This window comes from Asterias rubens, chromosome 1 (genome assembly GCF_902459465.1).
Source record: "Asterias rubens chromosome 1, eAstRub1.3, whole genome shotgun sequence".
Classification (NCBI taxonomy): domain Eukaryota; kingdom Metazoa; phylum Echinodermata; class Asteroidea; order Forcipulatida; family Asteriidae; genus Asterias; species Asterias rubens.
In genome coordinates, this window is record NC_047062.1 from 10,546,430 (window position 1) to 10,566,299 (window position 19,870).

At 36.8% G+C, this 19,870-nt stretch overlaps 1 protein-coding gene across 1 annotated transcript in view; it reads left to right on the top strand.

The window, feature by feature from the left end:
• The window catches only part of LOC117289038 (ryanodine receptor 2-like), a gene marked incomplete in the record, with an annotated part of 186,131 nt that overhangs the window by 88,252 nt on the left and 78,009 nt on the right, over nt 1-19,870 (top strand). Inside the window, 16 exon segments of the mRNA XM_033769959.1 lie at nt 355-445; nt 1,682-1,822; nt 2,199-2,362; nt 3,640-3,718; nt 4,483-4,572; nt 5,628-5,762; nt 6,705-6,782; nt 8,537-8,612; nt 8,798-8,921; nt 9,685-9,705; nt 12,130-12,269; nt 12,538-12,587; nt 12,846-12,970; nt 16,603-16,653; nt 18,992-19,041; nt 19,499-19,559. Coding sequence (XP_033625850.1) covers nt 355-445; nt 1,682-1,822; nt 2,199-2,362; nt 3,640-3,718; nt 4,483-4,572; nt 5,628-5,762; nt 6,705-6,782; nt 8,537-8,612; nt 8,798-8,921; nt 9,685-9,705; nt 12,130-12,269; nt 12,538-12,587; nt 12,846-12,970; nt 16,603-16,653; nt 18,992-19,041; nt 19,499-19,559 — 1,476 coding nt within the window.

A 19,870-nucleotide genomic window follows, 5' to 3' on the forward strand; every position in this document is an offset into this window, starting at 1 on the left:
GTCATTATTATTGTTATATCTCATTTAAATTGTTTGCATTTATAAAGCAGTGTAAGATCAAATTGTATAATGCAGTGCTTGATTACTGATAGCTATATGTACAGCCGATGAAGGAAGCAATTTATCTAATAGAGCAATATTTTTTAATTTTCAAAGTGTAATTGTTTTTGTGAATAGAAATATAGAAATTCAGCTTCCGATGTGACAGCACATCTCTTACCACAGGGTAAACTGACTGGGTAAATTTGTATTAATTTTAGGTTGAAAAAGACAAATTAATTAAAATTATAATTATTTGGACTCCGTACAATCCGAGAGTTTGGCTTATTTTTATGATGTCTGTTCACTTTACAGGAGTCTACGCCCCAGCATGATGCAACGTCTGTTAAGGAAGCTGATTATTGATGTTCCTGCTCTCGTTGAACACACTTATGTAGCTCTTAAGGTAAGACACCATATCCTCAGCTTAGCACTGTGAAGAATGTAATAAAACTCCGCACTAATGACGTCACTTTTCCTAAAAAATATCCAGATATCACACAAACAGTGTACCACTAGCTCTCACGTGATCACTGCATTGAGGCGCAGACCGCAGACGTACAATAAATCTTGAACAGTGAATTTTGACACACTGTACATTTTTACACATTGTAAGCATACTGAGCTTATATTTTTAGCATTTATAGTGTGTAGTGCTGTTGTTCATTAATGTTAGGGTATTTGTGCACTGCTGGAGCTGTCTGTACATTACATTTTACATGCTGCAGCCATTAGCTTCAGGGTAAACAGTCTGGCTGGACTTGGTTAACAAACTAACTTAAAGGTACTGGACGCTATTGGTAAATGTCGAAGACCGGTTATCTCACTTGGTGTATCTCAACATATGCACAAAATAACAAACCTGCGAAAATTTGAACTCAATTGGCTGTCGAAGTTGCGAAATAATAATGAAAGAAAAAACACCATTGTCTCACGGAGTTGTGTGCTTTCAGATGCTTGATTTTGGTACATGTACATGTACATGTACCTCAAACTCTAATTCTGAGGTCTTGGAATCAAATTCGTGGAAAATTACTTCTTTCTCGAAAACTATGTTACTCACTATGTTTTATACTATCAACAGCTCTCCCTTACTCCTTACCAAGTAAGGTTTTACACTGATAATTATTTTGAGTAATTACCAATAGTGTCCACTGCCTTTAATTATAGTACTATCTAGAGCACTTTTATGAGAAAGAGCAAGGTGATGTACAAGAATAGGAAGTTTTAGACATTTCCCGAGAAAGTTCTTGATATTTTTTAACCAGCTATTGAACAAGATGTAGTGGCAAAGAGTTAAAATCTATAGAACAGTAAGAAGGGGTTTGGCGATCTCAGGATTGGAACCCACACCCTGACGACTTAACCACCGTGGCCCAATTTCATAGAGCTGCTTAAACCCGAAAAGTAGCTGAACACAACAAAAGAGATGTTACCAACCAAAATGCCAATAGTTTGTGTAATCTGTTTCTGGTATCCTAAAATCAGAAAATTGTGAAGCATTATTTTGTGCTTAAGCAGCTCTGTGAAATTGGCTCAGAACTTGGATTTGATGGGCTAAATCACTAAGCCAACACGCTACATGCATGGTGAGATGTTATTGCCTAGGACTAAATATTTGATATTTTCTTTGGTATCATAGCTTCTTCAGCTTCACTACGAGCGTTGCATCAACTACTATGGTAGCATCGGTGGATGGGGCAGCCATGGTATGGCTAATGATGAAGAGAAGAGACTGACCATGATGCTCTTTACTGGACTCTTTGATGCGCTTGCAGACAGGGTAAGATTCTCAATGGAAGGGTCTTGGCTTCATGAGAAGAAACTATAAGTAAATAGTTAACTTGCGGGTACAACCATGTGTAGAACCTATAGAACAGATTAAATAAATCTGTATTCATAAATACCTCAGATAGTTTCGCTATTCCTATTGGTGGAGAGCGCGTCACGTGGGGGTGTTTAAACCTTTGATAATGACCAGTGTTTATAACCGGTTGTGAGCGGATACTCAGCGCTAGTCTTGATGCAAGACGTTTCTTGTTACGGGCGATGCAGGCGCTGTCGGTGAGTTAGCAACTGTGTGTGATATGAAAACCTTTAAATTGAACTATTTTCCTCTTGAATTTCATTTGTTTTCTTTGTTTTTCTTTTTCAAATAGGACTATGATTCTGAGATGTTTGACAAAGCCCTTCCCTGCCTGACTGCTATCGGTAGTGCCTTGCCACCAGACTACTCCATGGCTTATAATGATGCTAGCTACGTTAGGGAGTCTGGGTTTGATGCAGACGGGCGGTATCAACCCAAGCCGGTAGACACTACAAGGTATGGAAAGAAATTATGCCCCAAGTTATGATAATTTAGCATCTCAAAGCTAAGATGATCTGACTTTATATGTCAGTTAAGGTCATTTAAAGACACTAGACACAATTGGTAATGGGCCATATTTTTGACCGCGTGAGGGCGCTCTCAATCACTTCCGGGGGTATATTCATTCATACCCAAAACAGTTTTTAAAGATTGGAACACATTATAACCACAGACATCTAATCCATCACAGACAATAAGACTTTTAAAGGAGCCGTTATAATCCACCTCTAAAGCAAATTGAAACTACGGCGCAACAAAAGTGACAGAACGCCTATTAATTTGTGCAGGGCGAATCGCGTGTACCCCCGGAAGTGATCAAAATACTATTTATAGCGCCCTCGCGCGGTCAAAAATAAGGGGCATTGTCAAAACCAGTCGTCTCACTTGGTGTATCTCATCATACGCATAAAATAACAAACCTGTGAAAATTTTAGCTCGATTTGTTGTTGGAGATGCGAGATACATGTAACTATGAAAGAAACAAATAAAAACTTGTCACACAAAGTTGTATGCTTTCAGATGCTTGATTTCGGGACCTCAAATTTTACATCTGAGGTCTCGAAATCAAATTCGTCAAAAATTACTTCTTTCTTCAAAACTACGTCACTTCAGAGGGAGCTGTTTCTCACATTGTTTTACACTATCAACCTCTTCCCATTACTCGTTACCAAGTAGGGTTTATGCTAATAATTTTTTTGAGTAATTACCAAAAGTGTCCACTGCCTTTAAAGCTAAGATGATCTGACTTTGTAATATGTCAGTAAGGTCATTTAAAGATTATAAATTACAACTGGTTGTTGATAGACAAACCTAAAAGCATTATAGTAGTAATGGTACTTTGTAAACTGAATATTTTTGTTTTAATCTGAAATGGCTATACTGGTTTAAAGGAGCTTTGTGACATGGAAAAGAAACATTTTGAATAAATGTTATTTGACTGTTTTAGTTTCATTCTACAGAATATTTGTTTCTGTAACTTTGGGTCACTAGAAAAGTTGAATATTATCTTCCACAGCTTATAAACAAAAAGAGAGAGAAACAAACCTTAACGCAAATGCACTCTGTGCAGCTTATTCTGAATGTATTCATTCCCCCCCCCCCCCCCCCCCCCCCGTCTTCACCCCACCCCCATCCCCTCAATCATTGCAGTTAAATAACTGGTGTAGTTCTTGCATTTTGGATAAATTATTTATTTATGATTTTTTTTGTCGTTTTGTTTGCATTTTCAACAGGGTGCTGTTGAATGAGAACCTGTTGTCTTTCAGCGATCGTTTTGCTGAGCATCTTCATGATGCATGGGCCCTTGGAATGGTGAGTCAAATAACGAGCCAGAGGTCAAGTCTGTTTATCAATAATTAGGCCCTCTATTGACAGCTTGATTCAATATTACATCCCTGTATTGACTGATTGACACAGCCCACTAAAAACATAGTCACATCTTCATGGTTAACAGGGCAGGTTGTTGGGCGCTTTGGGCTATACATGTAGAAAGCATTTGGTTAAAATGAATATGGTTGCAAAGATATTTTAAAAGTAAAAAGTATTCACATAAATATCCCTTGAAATTGTGTGTTTTTTGTGTAATTTCACAGCAGAACACAGTCCAGTAGTTTTGTAGAACCGAAACTGTCAATTCTCCTGTTTGTATTTCAATATAACAAAACTATGTTTTTGCATCACTACTCATCAACTTCAAAACACTGAAAATGTTTTTGTGAATGAACAACTCTTGAAGTGATGGAAATGCCCTTATTTCAACATATCGCCTAATATTCAGATCTAAGGTCATGTCTGAAGTGACTAAATTTCTTCGCCATCAGCTTTTAGGTAAAGATAAATCCTTAGCAACAGCTTCAGCAACGGTTGTAGCCATAGATGTAGCCTCCAAATGTTGGCAGCTATGACGCTCACGCCTATGTTTTTTTCAATTTAGCTAAACTTAACTTAAATGCATTTGTAAAGCGCTTTAACACTGTTTCAACGAGCTGTACAGCCCCCCCCCCCCAAAAAAAAAAACCCCCCATTAAAATGCAGAAAATAAGTACCATTTTTACTATTTACTTTTTTCTCCCCAGTTTGAATCTGGTTGGACACATGGTGAGATTGAAAACAGTGCTATGAAAGAACATCCGACATTAAGACCTTATCGCACTCTACACCCAAAGGTATTGTCTTTTTTTCAAACTCTCATTTCCCCTTCTCCGCCATATCCAAGTTTTTATTCCGTTTCCTCATTTCACATTTAACAAACTTTTCTCCTTGTTTTTTAATACATGTTAAATTGGCATCAGCGGGTAAAGAGTGGTACTTGAGTTTTACTCTACATGTACATCGATGTGTGTTAAACACAACATACTCATCTCTTTTTAATGAGTACTGTGGGAAAAAAATCCACAAAGGCATATTACTCAAGTGGAATTCCAACAACCGTGTGTCTTTGGGATGTAAGTGGAATTCCAACAACCGTGTGTCTTTGGGATGTACATGTTAATGTCATACCACTTGACCACTAAGCTTGCCCGGTTGCTAGAGAATTGTCTCTAGACTCCAATGTAAAAGCGCAAATTTTCACAATTAACACTAAAAACTCACTTTTGAATGTTGTTCATTTACCTGTATTTTGTGTTTAAACTGTTTAACCTTTGCGCTCTTTTTAAAGAATTGTTTATACTGTGTATGTTCTAGTGCAATTCAACCATATCGGTTGTCATACTGTTCATTCCTTTGTAATGTTTTTATAAAATAAACCAATAAATATAAAATAAAATAAAAAATATGTCAAAGTGAAGGGGTTTACCAGAGTCAGTCAATTGAACTGCTAATTTGCATACAGACTAGTGAAGGGTTTTACCAGAGTCAGTCAATTGAATTGCTAATTTGCATACAGACTAGTGAAGGGTTTTACCAGAGTCAGTCAATTGAATTGCTAATTTGCATACAGACTAGTGAAGGGTTTTATCAGAGTCAGTCAATTGAATTGCTAATTTGCATACAGACTATAAGTGAAGGGTTTTACCAGAGTCGGTCAATTGTATTGCTTATTTGCATACAGACTAGTGAAGGGTTTTACCAGAGTCAGTCAATTGTATTGCTAATTTGCATACAGACTAGTGAAGGGTTTTACCAGAGTCAGTCAATTGCATTGCTAATTTGCATACAGACTCCTCCCGTATCACATTTTGAGAAACATTGATACGATTGCTTATTTTGATATCTGTAGGAGAAAGATGCATACCGAGATGTGATCAGAGAGAGTATTAAGGCAGTGCTGGCATGGGGATGGGCTATTGAGAAGAGTAAAGTACCCGAGCAGCATACACATCATCGGCCGAGACGGCTTTCCAAAACCAGTCTGGTGAGTTTGGATCTTATCTCTCAAAAAGGTGACCTCTTTGCTGCCGCTTCCAAGGCTGTATCTTAAACAGGTACAATGGCTCCTGACTGGTGGCACCCTTGATCAAAGATATCAACAATTTCTAGATGGCTCAGATCAGTTGGAAGAGCGCATGTTAGTCCGGAGGTCACAGGCTCAAGTCCCACTCTAGTCAATTTTCTTTGTTTAACCCCTGAACGCCGGTATTATCAGGCCTCAATGCCCGGCTTACACGCATGACTACAAAGCAGCCTTTGTTTCCCCACAGCTGTACGGGTCATAGACTGCATTCAACGGTTAAAATACCACATACTCAGTCCACAACATTCTGGAACAGATTTAGCGGCCAAAGACGCCTTCCGCCTTCGAGGGGTTAAAACATGAAATTATTTAAAATTAATCCGCTCAATTTCCCTGTGGTTTTTAACTTGACACTATACAATGAGATAGATTAGTTGATTTATATTTCAGGTATTGGATAAAATGTGAGATAATTTCATTGAGTTTTGTTTGATTCATATTAAAGACACTGAACACTATTTGTAATTGTCAAAGACCAGTCTTCTCACTTGGTGTATCGCAACATATGCATACAATAACAAACCTGTGAAAATTTTAGCTCAATTGGTCGTTGAAGTTGCGAGATAATAATGAACGAAAAAACACCCTTGTCACACAAAGTTGTGTGCTTTCAGATGTTTGATTTTGAGACCTCAAAATCTAATTCTGAGGTCTCAAAACCCAATTCTTAGAAAATTACTTTTTTCTCGAAAACTTTGTCACTTCAGAGGGAGCCGTTTCTCACAATGTTTTTATACTATCAACCTCTCCCCATTACTTGTTACCAAGTAAGGTTTAATTCTAATAATCATTTGAGTAATTACCAATGAGAAATGTACCTTTTGTTAACCTTTGACCTTGCAGGGTGCCATGGAATCCCCACATGGCTACAATCCGAGACCCATTGATATGAGTAACATCACACTCACTAGGGAGATGCAGGTAAGAAACGTTTGCAGCTTGAGCAAGTCTTGGACCAGCCATGCTACAATGTACTACGGACAATAGCGCGCCGTATCAATACCTTACATGTATATGATCAGTTACCCCTGGCAGGGATGGGCTGATAAACAGCTCTGATTGGCTGACTAAAGCTGTGTTCTAATTGGACGTTTTGGGGCTGTACGCGGAATATAAGTTCATGTGGGAACGCACGGTAGAATTACACAAAAGCTGGTCACGGTAACTTTTCCGCATGGCAGCGGTAGAAAAAGTCCACTGGGAACGTTCACGGCTTAAGCATTACTGTTTTTCGCTTGTAAAAACCTTTTGAGTCAGAATGCATGTATTGAGCACATGTGTGGCGCTTGAAAGACCCTTCCGTGAGTATTAAAATGCAAGTATTTTGACGCAATCCACTTAAAATGAATAATGTTTTTACACAGTCGCCCTAACAGTTAAACATCTCACAAGATCAAAGAAGAATGAGATGGGAGCAGTTTCTCTATGTGACTCGATAGTGCGCCCTGTGTATGTCTCTAACACGACTAACCATTATGACTAATGAAAATATCCAATATATTTGGATATTTTAAAGGGTCTATGTACTTTTTCCTAACAAAAAACACAAGGTCCACAGATTTACATTAAACTTACACAGTTTGAAGATTATGATAGTAGAAAGCTTCCCTTGAAAGTTTGCTAACTGAGGTGCTGTAGTTTTTACGAAATAAGTACAATGTAAAACAACAAATTTTCGTCTCAGTTTTAGCATGTAAAAACGTATAAACCAGTTATGCTATGGTTGTGGTATAATATCATAACTGGTTAATGGGATTTTACACGCTAATATAATTTTCGTCTCATGAGACCAAAATTATTTTGTGACTTGTTTTACTCATTTCTCAAAAACTACACAACCTTAGTTAGTAATATTTGAAGGGAAGCTTTCCACTATCTTTATCTTCAAACCCTGTAAGTTTGATGTAAATCTGTGGACATTTTTGTACCCGAATACTTGAAAGTTGCACAGAGGTTTGTTACGATAAGGGGGAAAGGAAGCGGCGAGATCCTACACCACTGGGTATGAGGTTGGTCTTGGACATTAAGGCAATAGTCTCTAAAGAATTTGGTTACCTGATTAAGATGAAGTCGATTCCAAAAAGACAAAAACCAACTATGCTTTTTGAAAACATTTTTAAAATTTTTTTTTCCAAGTTTAGTCTACGAAATGTTTAAAGGCAGTGGACACTATTGGTAATTGTCAAAGACTAGCCTCCACAGTTGGTGTTTCTCAACATATGCATAAAATAACAAAGATGTGAAAATTTGAGCTCAATCGGTCATCGAACTTGGGAGATAATAATGAAAGAAAAAAACACCTTTGTCACACGAAGTGGTGTGCGTTTAGATGGTTGATTTCGAGACCTCAAGTTCTAAATCTGAGGTCTCGAAATCAAATTCGTGGAAAAGTACTTCTTTCTCAAAAACTATGGCACTTCAGAGGGAGCCATTTCTCACAATATTTTAGACCATCAACGTCTCCCCATTACTCGTCACCAAGAAAGGTTCTATGCTAATAATTACTTTGAGTAATTACCAATAGTGTCCACTGCCTTTCACTACCGTGCCCTTTTGTGGTATATCCTATTTAGAGCTTACTGCCTGAAATATACTGGACAAAAATAGGAAGCAATAAATTTATTTTTAATTTTTATAAAAGCTGTTTTCAAACTGTTTTGTTTGGTTTAATTTAGAACATGGCTGAGCGTCTTGCTGAGAATGCCCATGATGTGTGGGCCAAGAAGACCAAGGTGGAGTTAGATTCATCAGGTAAGAGTATTAGAACTGTAAATTGTTGGGATTTTTTTTCAAATCAACTTTCTTTAGGGATTTGAAAGAATTTTGTGAGAGAGAAGAACGAAGCTAATGTTTGAATTTATAAGACCCATTTATTTTGGACCTTGTAAACCAACCATTTGTCCAATTTTATTCATTTTGTTATTATGGGATTGCAGATATCGGTAATCATGCCCAGCTGGTACCCTTTGACATCCTGACTGATCAAGAAAAGAAGAAAGATCGAGAGCTAGCTCAAGTCCTTCTCAAGTTCCTGCAAGTTAATGGTTACAGATTGCACAGGTATTTATTTATCTTATTTATTTATTTATCTCCAAGCAAACAACAGAGAAATAACACTAAACAGAAGACTACAGAAAACAAGCCTGCGGATAACCAAAAAGCGAAAAGGCAATCCAGACAAAAACAACCTACAAAGGCACATAAAAATATAAGAGAAAACAGTTCATAAAAAGTTATGTGGCAACACACACACCATCCACCTACATGTACACCCCTTTTCACATGTCGGGAAAATAACAAACAATGTGGGTGAAATTCTCTCCATGGTTGTGAAAGGTTGCAAAATTAGCTTGTGTGAGAGGGCAGCAATTTTTTGTCAAGTTCTACATTCCTTGTGGAAATTATTTCAAACATTGAGAACTGTTGTAGTAGCTACCATCCTATATTGCCAGTGGAACTTTTCACAAAGAACCTTGTGCACTCCCTTGTATGAACTAATCTGTTTTTCAATTGTCAGGCGTTACCTGCAAAGTGTCTGTTTTTGGGTGTTTCTTTCCAGCGTATCGACCAAGACTATATATTGGGCATAAGAAGAACCCCATGAGATTCACTTCTTTCTATTATTGACAAATTTAAATTCATTTTGCTATGTGATTTGTTATGTATGAGCCACCCTAAGTACTGTAGTACAGGTAGGCATCTCTCATAACAATTCTTGCTGGGAATATTCATTTTCTAAAGAACAATGTAAAGAAAATGGTCAAAACCGTCTATCGTCTTCACTTAATTTATTTCAAATCTCTCAATCTTTCCACCAATGTAGCGAAGAGGAAGACGACAAGAGGTAAACCTGGTGTCGGAATGAAAGTTGAATGTTTTGTCAAAACTTTTTTGTTTTGTTTTTAATAGATGTTAAGTTTGCATCAAGGGTAAAGAATATTAGTTTGTTTTACAGTTACATCGCTGTGTGTAGGCACTGTAAAAGCCGACTCAATACTTTCCCGAGTTCTGTTGTTTTTTTCCTCGCAGAACTCAGGGAAGTACTGAGTATACAGTGCTTGCAAACATCAGTGAAAGCATTAGTATTGTGTGTAATCTCAATTTCTTCCCCTTCCCCCCCCCCCCACTTGTCATTTACAAATCTAATGTGTGAATTCATGTAAAAAAAATTCATGTGTTGTTATGAAGACTTTCAGATGTTGAAATCTTGTCAATGTGTATTCTTAAAAGTTTGTAACTTTCCTTCTTGGGTTTGGTTAATTAATTCATACTCTGGTACCTTGACCCTTCAAACCCAAATAAGTTGGTTTAACAACCCTTTCTTACAGTGCACAGACCAAATTTGTATTTCTTCCCCATTACATCTTTTAGTACAATTTTAGTAATTTTCAATAAAAGTGCAGACTAACTGTCATTTATGAATCATTATGGTTTTCAAAATAAAACTTGGCAAGGTACCAGAAAAAGTTTTAACAACTTTGCATGCATTTGTATCAGATTTCTTTCTCCAGACAGAACCAATACACTCTGTATTCTTACTTTTCATCGAATTAACTTTTCCCTTTTCCTTCCCTCTTGCAATTTTGTTTAATTGTTGTAATATTGCACTGTTTCAACATGGTATCAGTGTTCCTGCATGAGTTTGTTGAATGCAAGTTTAGTGATGAATCTGTAATGACATGCAAATTAGCTACTTGTTCTGCCTGTTTTTGATTTGTTGACTTGAATGGACTGGACTGACTGAGCGATGAACTGAGTTTGTAGCGTCAGTGAATTCAGTTTGGGAGATGGTGCTTTGTCTTGCATGAAACGTCTACAGAAGTTGATAAATGATTTTGTCTACTTATTCCTTTTTTTTCTTTTCTCTCGTAAAATCGTACTGTTGTTGTTTTAAAAAACTTTGTATATCTTTTTATGTATAAATTCTTCCGCCATGTAAAAATATACCATCAATAATAAAAACCAAAAATCATTTACAGCTGTGGTTGTTCTTTATCATGCTATACAATTATGTTTGTGTATTTTATAATATAAGCTGCAGTCTAGGTTCAAAGTTGTGCAAAATGTCTAAAGAAGTCACAGAGATGTTTTTGATCAAACCATGTGGTAATAAGTCAGTTGTGAGTTAGATTTGAATGACATCTGGAACAGTAAACCATCTGGCATCAGATCACTGGGCACTATTTCTTCATTCAAAAACCACTTCAAAACCCCACCTGTTCCCAGTTACTCTTGCTGTATTTGTTTTTCATTGCCTGTTGTTGCTGAGCGCCATGATCTAGATGGAATGGTGCTATACAAATCTGGTTGTTATTATTTTGATCTGCTCAGTCGCAAGTGTGTGCTCAATTGGGATTCTGCTGACTAAACTCACATAAGAGATGGCAAACACCCATGCACAATTTCCAAAGATATGTGGGTCACAAGGATACCATTTTGTTGCGAATCTGGAGGTTCCTATGCAAATGCTTGACCGAATACAATACAATAAATAAAAAATACAAATACAGAATGCCATTTGTATACCGAACCATTTAGCAATTTTATTTTGAGTCTGATAAACGAAATTTGAAGCATTTAATACAGACCAGGCAAGTCACTGAACCAGACAATAGTGTGAAATCTAACTCACAAATTGCTGAATCATTTTACATTGGTGTCTATGCTATCTCTACTGATTTGTAATGGTAAGAAATAACTAGGGTGCGTTTTGGCAGTTGTAACCAATAACTATTTCGGTCATTGGCCAGTGATCAACCAATGGCCAATTCAACCAAAACAGTTAGTGGTTATGACTGCCAAAATGCACCTATATCTAAAAATTAACTTAAAGACACTGGACACTATTGGTAATTGTCAAAGACTAGTCTTCACAGTTGGTGTATCTCAACATATGCATAAAGCAACAAACCTGTGCAAATTTGAGCTCAGTCGAGATAATAATAAAAGAAAAAACACCCTTGTCGCACCATGGTCACACGAAGTTGTGTGCTTTCAGATGCTTGATTTCGAGACCTCACATTCTAAACTTGAGGTCTCAAAATCAAATTCATGGAAAATTACTTCTTTCTCGAAAACTACGTCACTTCAGAGGGAGCCGTTTCTCACAATGTTTTATACTATCAACCTCTCCACATTACTTGTAATCAAGAAAGGTTTTATGATAACAATTATTTGAGTAATTACCAATAGTGTCCAATGCCTTTAATAGTGACATTTTAAAGTTTCCTTCTGACCGTTTTGAATTGATTTCTCCCCACTCAATCAGGAGTAGCAGACAGTATGACTCAGACGGACTTGTCCGAGGGGCAAGCACGATCGAGAAACGCTTTGCCTACAATCTTCTGGAGAAGCTACTACACTATGTAGACAAGGCCCATACTAACCTCAAACCTATGTGGAGAGATGGTATGTGGAAATAATCAGATAGATCTGTTTATCAATAAATAGATAGTTTCTCAGTGTCACTGACGTCACTGAAAGCCTTAGTTTGTAGAATGCTGTGTTAAAAATTCAAATCATACTCAAAATTGTTGGTCCTTCTTAGCCAGATGAAAATGTAATACATGTTTTAAATAGAAAATCAGAACCATTTAATTTCTGAATATGTACAAATATTCAGATAAATATTGGTTTTAATTTTCTATTTAACTTTGATTTTCTGTTTACATTTCAGCACCCCACAAAAGGAAAGAGGAAGAAAAAAGCTACAAGTTCTTCACCAAGGTAAAGACTTAAGCTCATCGTTAGATATGTTGCACCCCAACTATAAAAGCCCCCAGTGTTAAGACCATGTCAGCTTTAACTAGGCCAATTCCAATTACAGTTAGGCTGATCCCAATTTATAGTTTGGCCAATCAATCCCAACTATAGTTGCCTCTCTTTTAACTGGCCCCCGATTTGACTCCCAAATCAACACATAATATTGTAATAGGTTTGTTTTTAACATTTGTCTGCTACATTGTATTTTCTTCAATCTTCTAGGTGGTGCTACCCCTGATTGAGAAGTATTTCTTAGCTCACTCGTCGTACTTTGTGTCCGCGCCAAACTCACCCCAGAGTGGACGATACGGTTCGGCATCGTACCGCGAGAAAGAGATGGTGACAAGGTAAATACGTGATACTAAGTAGGGACAACACAAACATATACGACAAACAATCAAATTCAGAAGACTATTCATGCACTTAATTATCCACATCATACATGTAGGAAGAAACTGTAAATGAATAGTAAACTTGTAGTACAACCATGGGTAAATCTCTTTTGTGGGAGTGTTGGCTCTGAAAAGAGCCCGTGTGGTTTTGACGTTTGGAACAGGATACTCTGCGCGTCTTCATGGTTGTACCCGCAAGTTAACTATTTATTTATAGTTTCTTCCTTTTTATCCACACCATGCAAAGCTTCAAACAATGCGCATATTCACAGCAGTTAGGGCAGACTATGGGATTTTAATGGAAATTCTTACCGAAGCTATGTACAATAAAGAAACACTTCTTGAAGCAATGTACTGTTTAGAAAAGGCCTGTTAAAGAATTTTGGTCCTTTTTGTAACAAAAAACACAATGTCCACAGATTTACATTAAACTTGCACCGTTTGAAGATATTAAAGCGTACCTTAAAATATTAGTTGCTGAGGTGCTGTAGTTTTTGAGAAATGATTAAAACAATGTCATGAAAATATGTTTTTACATGCTAAAATAAATTTTGTCTCGTGATCACTGAGACAAAAATGATTTTCATGATATTGTCTTACACATTTCTAAACTACAACACCTCAGCAACTAATATTTTCAGGGAAGCTTTCTACCATCTTTATCTTCAAGCGCTGTAAGTTTAGTGTAAATCTGTAGACATTGTGATTTTTTTCCTACAACAAGTACATAGACCCTTTAAGCTAAATCAAAATAGGCATTTTTGTAAAAAGTTTTCGAATTGAAATGTGAATGTTTTTTTCCTGCTTGATTGCCTGGAACTTGGATATCGCCCCTTTCATATAATTATCAAGTCTTCCACAAAACCCCTGTACTGTGAGCTCAGATCAAACTGCTGAGCTTGATGCAGTTAAAGGCAGTGGACACAATTGGTAATTTCATAAAAAATAATTATTATCATAAAACCTTTCTTGATTACGATTTATGGGGAGAGGTTGATAGTATAAAACGCCTCCCTCTGATGAAGTGACGTAGTTTTTGAGAAAAAAGTAATTTTCCACAAATTTTATTTCGAGACCTCAGATTTAGAACTTGAGGTGTCGAAATTTAAGCATCTGAAAGCACACAACTTCGTGTGACCGTGTTCGACAAGGGTGTTTTTTTCTTTAATTAATATCTCGCAACTTCGATGACCGATTGAGCTCAAATATTCACAGGTTTGTTTATTTTATGCATATTTTGAGATAAACCAACTGTGAAGACTAGTCTTTGACAAATACCAATAGGGTCCAGGTCTTTAATTGGATCATTTACTATAGTTTTATCATTGAACATTCCCATAGTCTGCCACACATCTCCTTGCATATGTACACAGGAGCATCAGACGTTCAACACATTGTACCTCATTCCAAACAGTCGTTTAACAAAACAGTTCTGTTGATGCTAAGACTAATTTCACGCACATACATGTAACCCATTTCTTCAGTTACATATTTGTTATCTTAAAGCATACTAATAGTTCACCTTACCAATTAACTCAACATCATATTCAAAGACCATAAATTTTAATTTAGTACCTTACTTTAATATCATATCAAAGTCCATAAACATGTTAAAAGCTTGAAATATGCAAACTTATATACTTCAAACCGTGGTCTTGAAAGGTCTTGATAGAATGAGTTCATATCGTGACGAGTCGTCAGGTCATTGCATGTAAGGTAATCCAGAATGCAAATCCTGCTTTTAAATTTACCCAGTATCCTGTTAGTAAGTCAATACACCACACAAATGCACAGACTACACGCACAAGATTTCAGCTACTGCTGTCTAAAGCCTGGTTCATATTTTTTTTTGCGAATGTGCCGTGCAAAGCGAGTTTGTCAGCACAACTCTGCTCTCACTGAAAATCAATTTTTTTTTTTTACGTCAAAACATTGAATTGCATTCAAATCTCATACCGTCAAGAGACGTGTTTTTTTTTTTCACAGGACTCGGGAAAGTACTGAGTACACGCAGTGATTTACACACATTGGTATAACACCAAACAATGTCACTCATTTCACAATTCAAAGGCACTTCTTATTTCAGAATTTGATCATTTTTACAACATCGACCCGAGGTCCAAAATTATTTTGTTCGTACGTAAATCTTCAAAAAAGTATGCATTGCATTTCCTATATAAAAGGCTTCCGGTAATCAATGAACCAGGTATGAAGTTAGATCGGCCAACAGTGGTATACACCACACTTACAAACAGGATACACAATATCCCTCATATCATCTGCTCATGCATGGGAAGTTACATGAGTTTGTAAATTGGTCAGTCAGGTCAGAAGTTGTATTTGAGAATAAGATCTCCCGTAGGTATTTCACAATTTCTAGAAAAAAGGAGTTTTGGACACATTTTGACTGAAATTTTAACTATGTCACGCTGTCTGCACGCTGTTATCGTCAATGTTAATTGCTGATTTACTTAGTTTTCTGCAAAATACGTTGTTCATTTTGTGCGATTTAGTTGGTATAAATGAGTGAACAGCTCTGAAAGCCATCCATTTGAGGGAGATTAGCCTGGTAACAGATTAAGACAACTTCAAAATTGTAACTTGCAGGGCTGCCAAGGGGTGCGTTCAACTCGCGCAAATGAATCGCAACTGTTCGTGCAAACGTTGTTTATCTTTGGAACGATTGGTGCGCACTACGCAATGTCAATATGGCGGCGCCCTGAAATGAAGATGGCCACACCGCACTGACATGAACTTTTTTATTTCAAATCTGCATTATCAACTATCGAATATACACTTTAATTATGTTTGACAACCAAATAACACCGTATGCTTGTCCGCCATTTTAAAAACCACCCGCCAACACCTCAGAAGTATGTTTGGGTAAAGTTGTCAACGTTCGCCAACAGTGGCGGCGCACTGTTTCACTTGAAATTGTTGTTGAACGTGCGCAAACATTGGCAACGTTTGCGCGAGTGGAACGCACCTGGGTTCTCCTCAAGATTTGTTAAAATGTTGGGACAGTCTGGACCCAAATTTGAAAACCTTGTGCATGGGAAGAACTCTGCTGTATGTCACAGTAATGCTGCTACATGTACATGTATGTGGTATTTTTAGGCCATGACAATCATTTTGTTGTCGAAGAGTTAGTGCAAAAATTCTTCATTGGTGGTTTGAGGGAAAACAAATTCCCTAGTGAAATGAATTAAGCATATGCTGTATTTCATTTGCCGCCAACCCAACAGGGTCTGGATGTTGAAGAACTTTCTTCTGCCATAATTGCCGATGCTTTACTTTTGAAATTAGGCTAGGAGCTCTGAAAAGAGGAACTATTATTATGTAATGTTCACATTCAAAGTAATGGCGTAAATTATATAAATGTATTTTTTAATAAAAAAATGGCCAGCACATCATTTTTGTCCATGATAGCTTAATTCACAACACAAAGGTATAACCTTTAAAAAAAATGTTAAATCATGAATTCCAAAAAAATCCTTATAACTGACCTTTCATTCCACTTCCTGCTGCTCATCAACCCCCACCCCAAAATATATCTGCCCAATCAATCCCCCTTTCCCTTAAAAAAGTGGGCAACCGCAGGCAGGCGCTTCCCCCGTGGAAACTGTTATGGCAGCAAGGTGAGAGAGGCTGAGTTGTATGCATGACTGGAACAAATATATTCATATCATTTAGTGTTCCCTGTACATCCATTTGCTGTTGTCGCTGTGTGATTTTTGCCATTTTGGGTATTCGCAAAACCACGGTTCAGGCTTGAGCTCAGCCTTTGGCTACATCATCCATGTCCAAATGTTGGCATTCAGTTTTTAGCTCTTTGATGGCTTGACTTAAAGTGTGAGCCATGGTTTTGCAAAGGCCCTTGGTTTGATATTTGATGTATTAGACCTATCGGCCTCCACTTTGATCTACCTTCGATTAGCAAATTCTAGCTTTGCTTAGCAAATTTTGCTTTTTAACCCTGACTGGCATGCAGTGTTTCCTATTAACAGCAGAACATTTCTCTGCAGGTAGTGGAGGTTTTTATTTCCGATGGTCTGGAGACTTACTCACTTAGCATAAATATAATTTTAATAGGCATGGTCCTTTTAAAAAGAATTTTAAGGACTACTTTCAGATTTAATGAGATTTTGGTTGTGACAAAAAGTTCTCGCATTTTCCACATGACATTTTAATCCCACTTGGCAGTTTTGTCAAGTTTCTGGACTAGGCCCTTTGTAGTAACAATTATTTTCACAATTCTCTCGACCTCAAAACATGAAAGGGTCAAGCAGAATACTATCCGCGCCAGCCTTAGTTGGGTTGCTTGCACTTGCAGTTTGGGTGTTTGGTCTTCTTGAGCAAATCTCAAAAGTGCTCTTTCAAAAATAATGTTGGTATTTTGTACGTATTTGATCACTGGTTGTTTGTCATACATTCATCTCATACAAGCTGTTGAAAGTTAAAAAGTCATCTGTTGAAATTTAAAGGCAGTGGACACTATTGGTAATTACTCAAAATAGTTGTAAGCATAAAAACTTACTTGGTAATGAGCAATGAAGAGCTGATGATAGTATAACAAATTGTGAGCAACGGGTTGAACTGAATTTCTTTTGGAATTTTTCTAAAATAATCATTAGATACAGATAATTACTGACTAGAAAATAATTAACACAGTGCCAAATAGTATAGTATGAATGAGAGATTCAATTAGTTTGGTAGTGGTTTGACTGAAAGGCCGAGTAAAAAAAAAAAAAGCATGTTCAGCGTCCGGGTTTCTCAAAAAAAGGAAGGAGTCTTTTATTTCAAGATGGCCGGCGTTCTTTTTAAAATGTCAAATATCCATTGTTTTTTTCTACTGCTCAAACACACAATACAAAAATGAAACATTTTGGACAAGACATTCAGATTGTTTTAGTTGATAGCGTTTAAAATAACCCTTTTTTCCCCCCCAAAAAGAAGAAGAAAAAAAAGGAGGCAGCCTCTAAAATGGAAGCGGGCGTGGATGCTAAAGAATTTTTTTTTTTTACTCGGCCGTACGCCAGAAAGTCCTATTCGGTGTTTCAGTGCAAAAACTTTGCTTCTTCTAAAGTATTGTTTACGTTACGCACAAGTTTGAAATTGTCAAAATTATGTATCTGGCTTAAAATGGCCGGGATGTACACATGTACACTCAAAACAATTACTTGCAGAGATACAAAGTTTTTGCAAACTGGAGACAGCCTTTCTGCAAGCTTGAGAAACAACGTTTTTGCAAACTCGAGATATGACTTTTTTGCAAACTCGAGATTCAAAATATGTACAAATTTAATATACATTTTTCGCAAACTAGAGAAATAACATTTTGGCAAACCCCAGATAGAAAGTTTTTGCAAACCATAGATAGGACATTTTTGAAAACTCCAATGTTTCTGCATTTTTGCGACATATTTATTATCAACCAACAGTAACAAACGAAGATGCTTGATTCAAGCGTGACTTTAGATTCACAGGAATAGTTGATTTTATTTCAGTAGAGTCAGATATAAAAGTGCTTGACTTTTTATTAGAAATCCCCAGAGCCTTTCGTAATAGATGGTTTGGTTGGTACGTGTACCAAACATTTGTTTAAGTGTCAGTATATTTTCACCTTTATTTCTGTGAATGTAACTTTTGTTATCATTCCTCATTGTCAGATGTGATACCAATTATGTGATACCAATTATGTGATACCAATTATGATGTCGATATTTTGGACCTGGCTTCTATTTCAATAATTTAAGAACAACTTTAAATAGTTGCAACGAATTGGATTTGTGAAACAAAACTTTCCCCTTTTTGTCTATTTGGGTGAAACTTATTAAAACCAGTGTTTGTAGTTTTAGCCAAACAGACGATTAACCTATTAATCAATGTGTCCATGTAGCAGAGGCAGCAGTTCCAACTGTATTGTCATTAACCAAGTTTCCTGATGCTAATGTCATTGTTTTTTATTTTCTTTAGTTTGTTCTGCAAGCTGTCACATTTAGTTCGTCAGAAAATCAACTTGTTTGGTGAGTTTCTACGAAGTCTTGAAAGTGGGTTAATTAGTAATTTTTGGGATAAAACCAAAAGCTATCAATAAATTTTGAAAACAGTTTAAAATTGTTGGGGACAAAAGGACAAGATTTTGGGGTAAACAGAAAATAAAATGACCAGAGCAGGGTTTGTATTTTTCTTGCATGGCTTTCAACCAATTGAGTTATCTTGTCTTTATATTGGCTGTTTTCCCTAATTTGTTAATATCGTTGTTCGGGGATGCCAGTCAGAGGTAATTCACTCTCCCAAGTTTATAATACAACCTTGGAAGCGGCTAGAGACGAATCACCACAAATGGATGCAACTTGATAATTCAAATTTAAAATACATACAAACAAAGATACTGTTTGTTGTTTGATAGGTAATTTTGTTGGTCCACTCCTATAACATTAATGTTTTTAAACTGTTCTTTAATTGTTTTCATTGATGCAGGTCGGGACCTTCAGAGTATCATCCGGTGCTTGAGGGTTGTTGCTCAGTCAATGGATGCAAGGTAATCAGGAATACTTAAATTTTAATTGGAATGTGCGCCAATTTTTGTGCAGTTACAGAGGGTGGGGGGATATCGGATGGGGTACAATTAAATGAATGCTTAGTAAAAAAGAAAGGTCATTATACATGTAGTTGAAGTTGTTTGTTACCACAGTAATAGATTGTAAATTGTTCTGGTTGAGAACCAATCACGTGAAGTGTTACCTATGGGGTGCATTACCTTCATCGTGCCCACCGTTATCGGTTGAGGCCTTGTACTATTTGTAATATTCATATTCAAACCAAGTTACTCTTATATATAAGGAAAGGGGT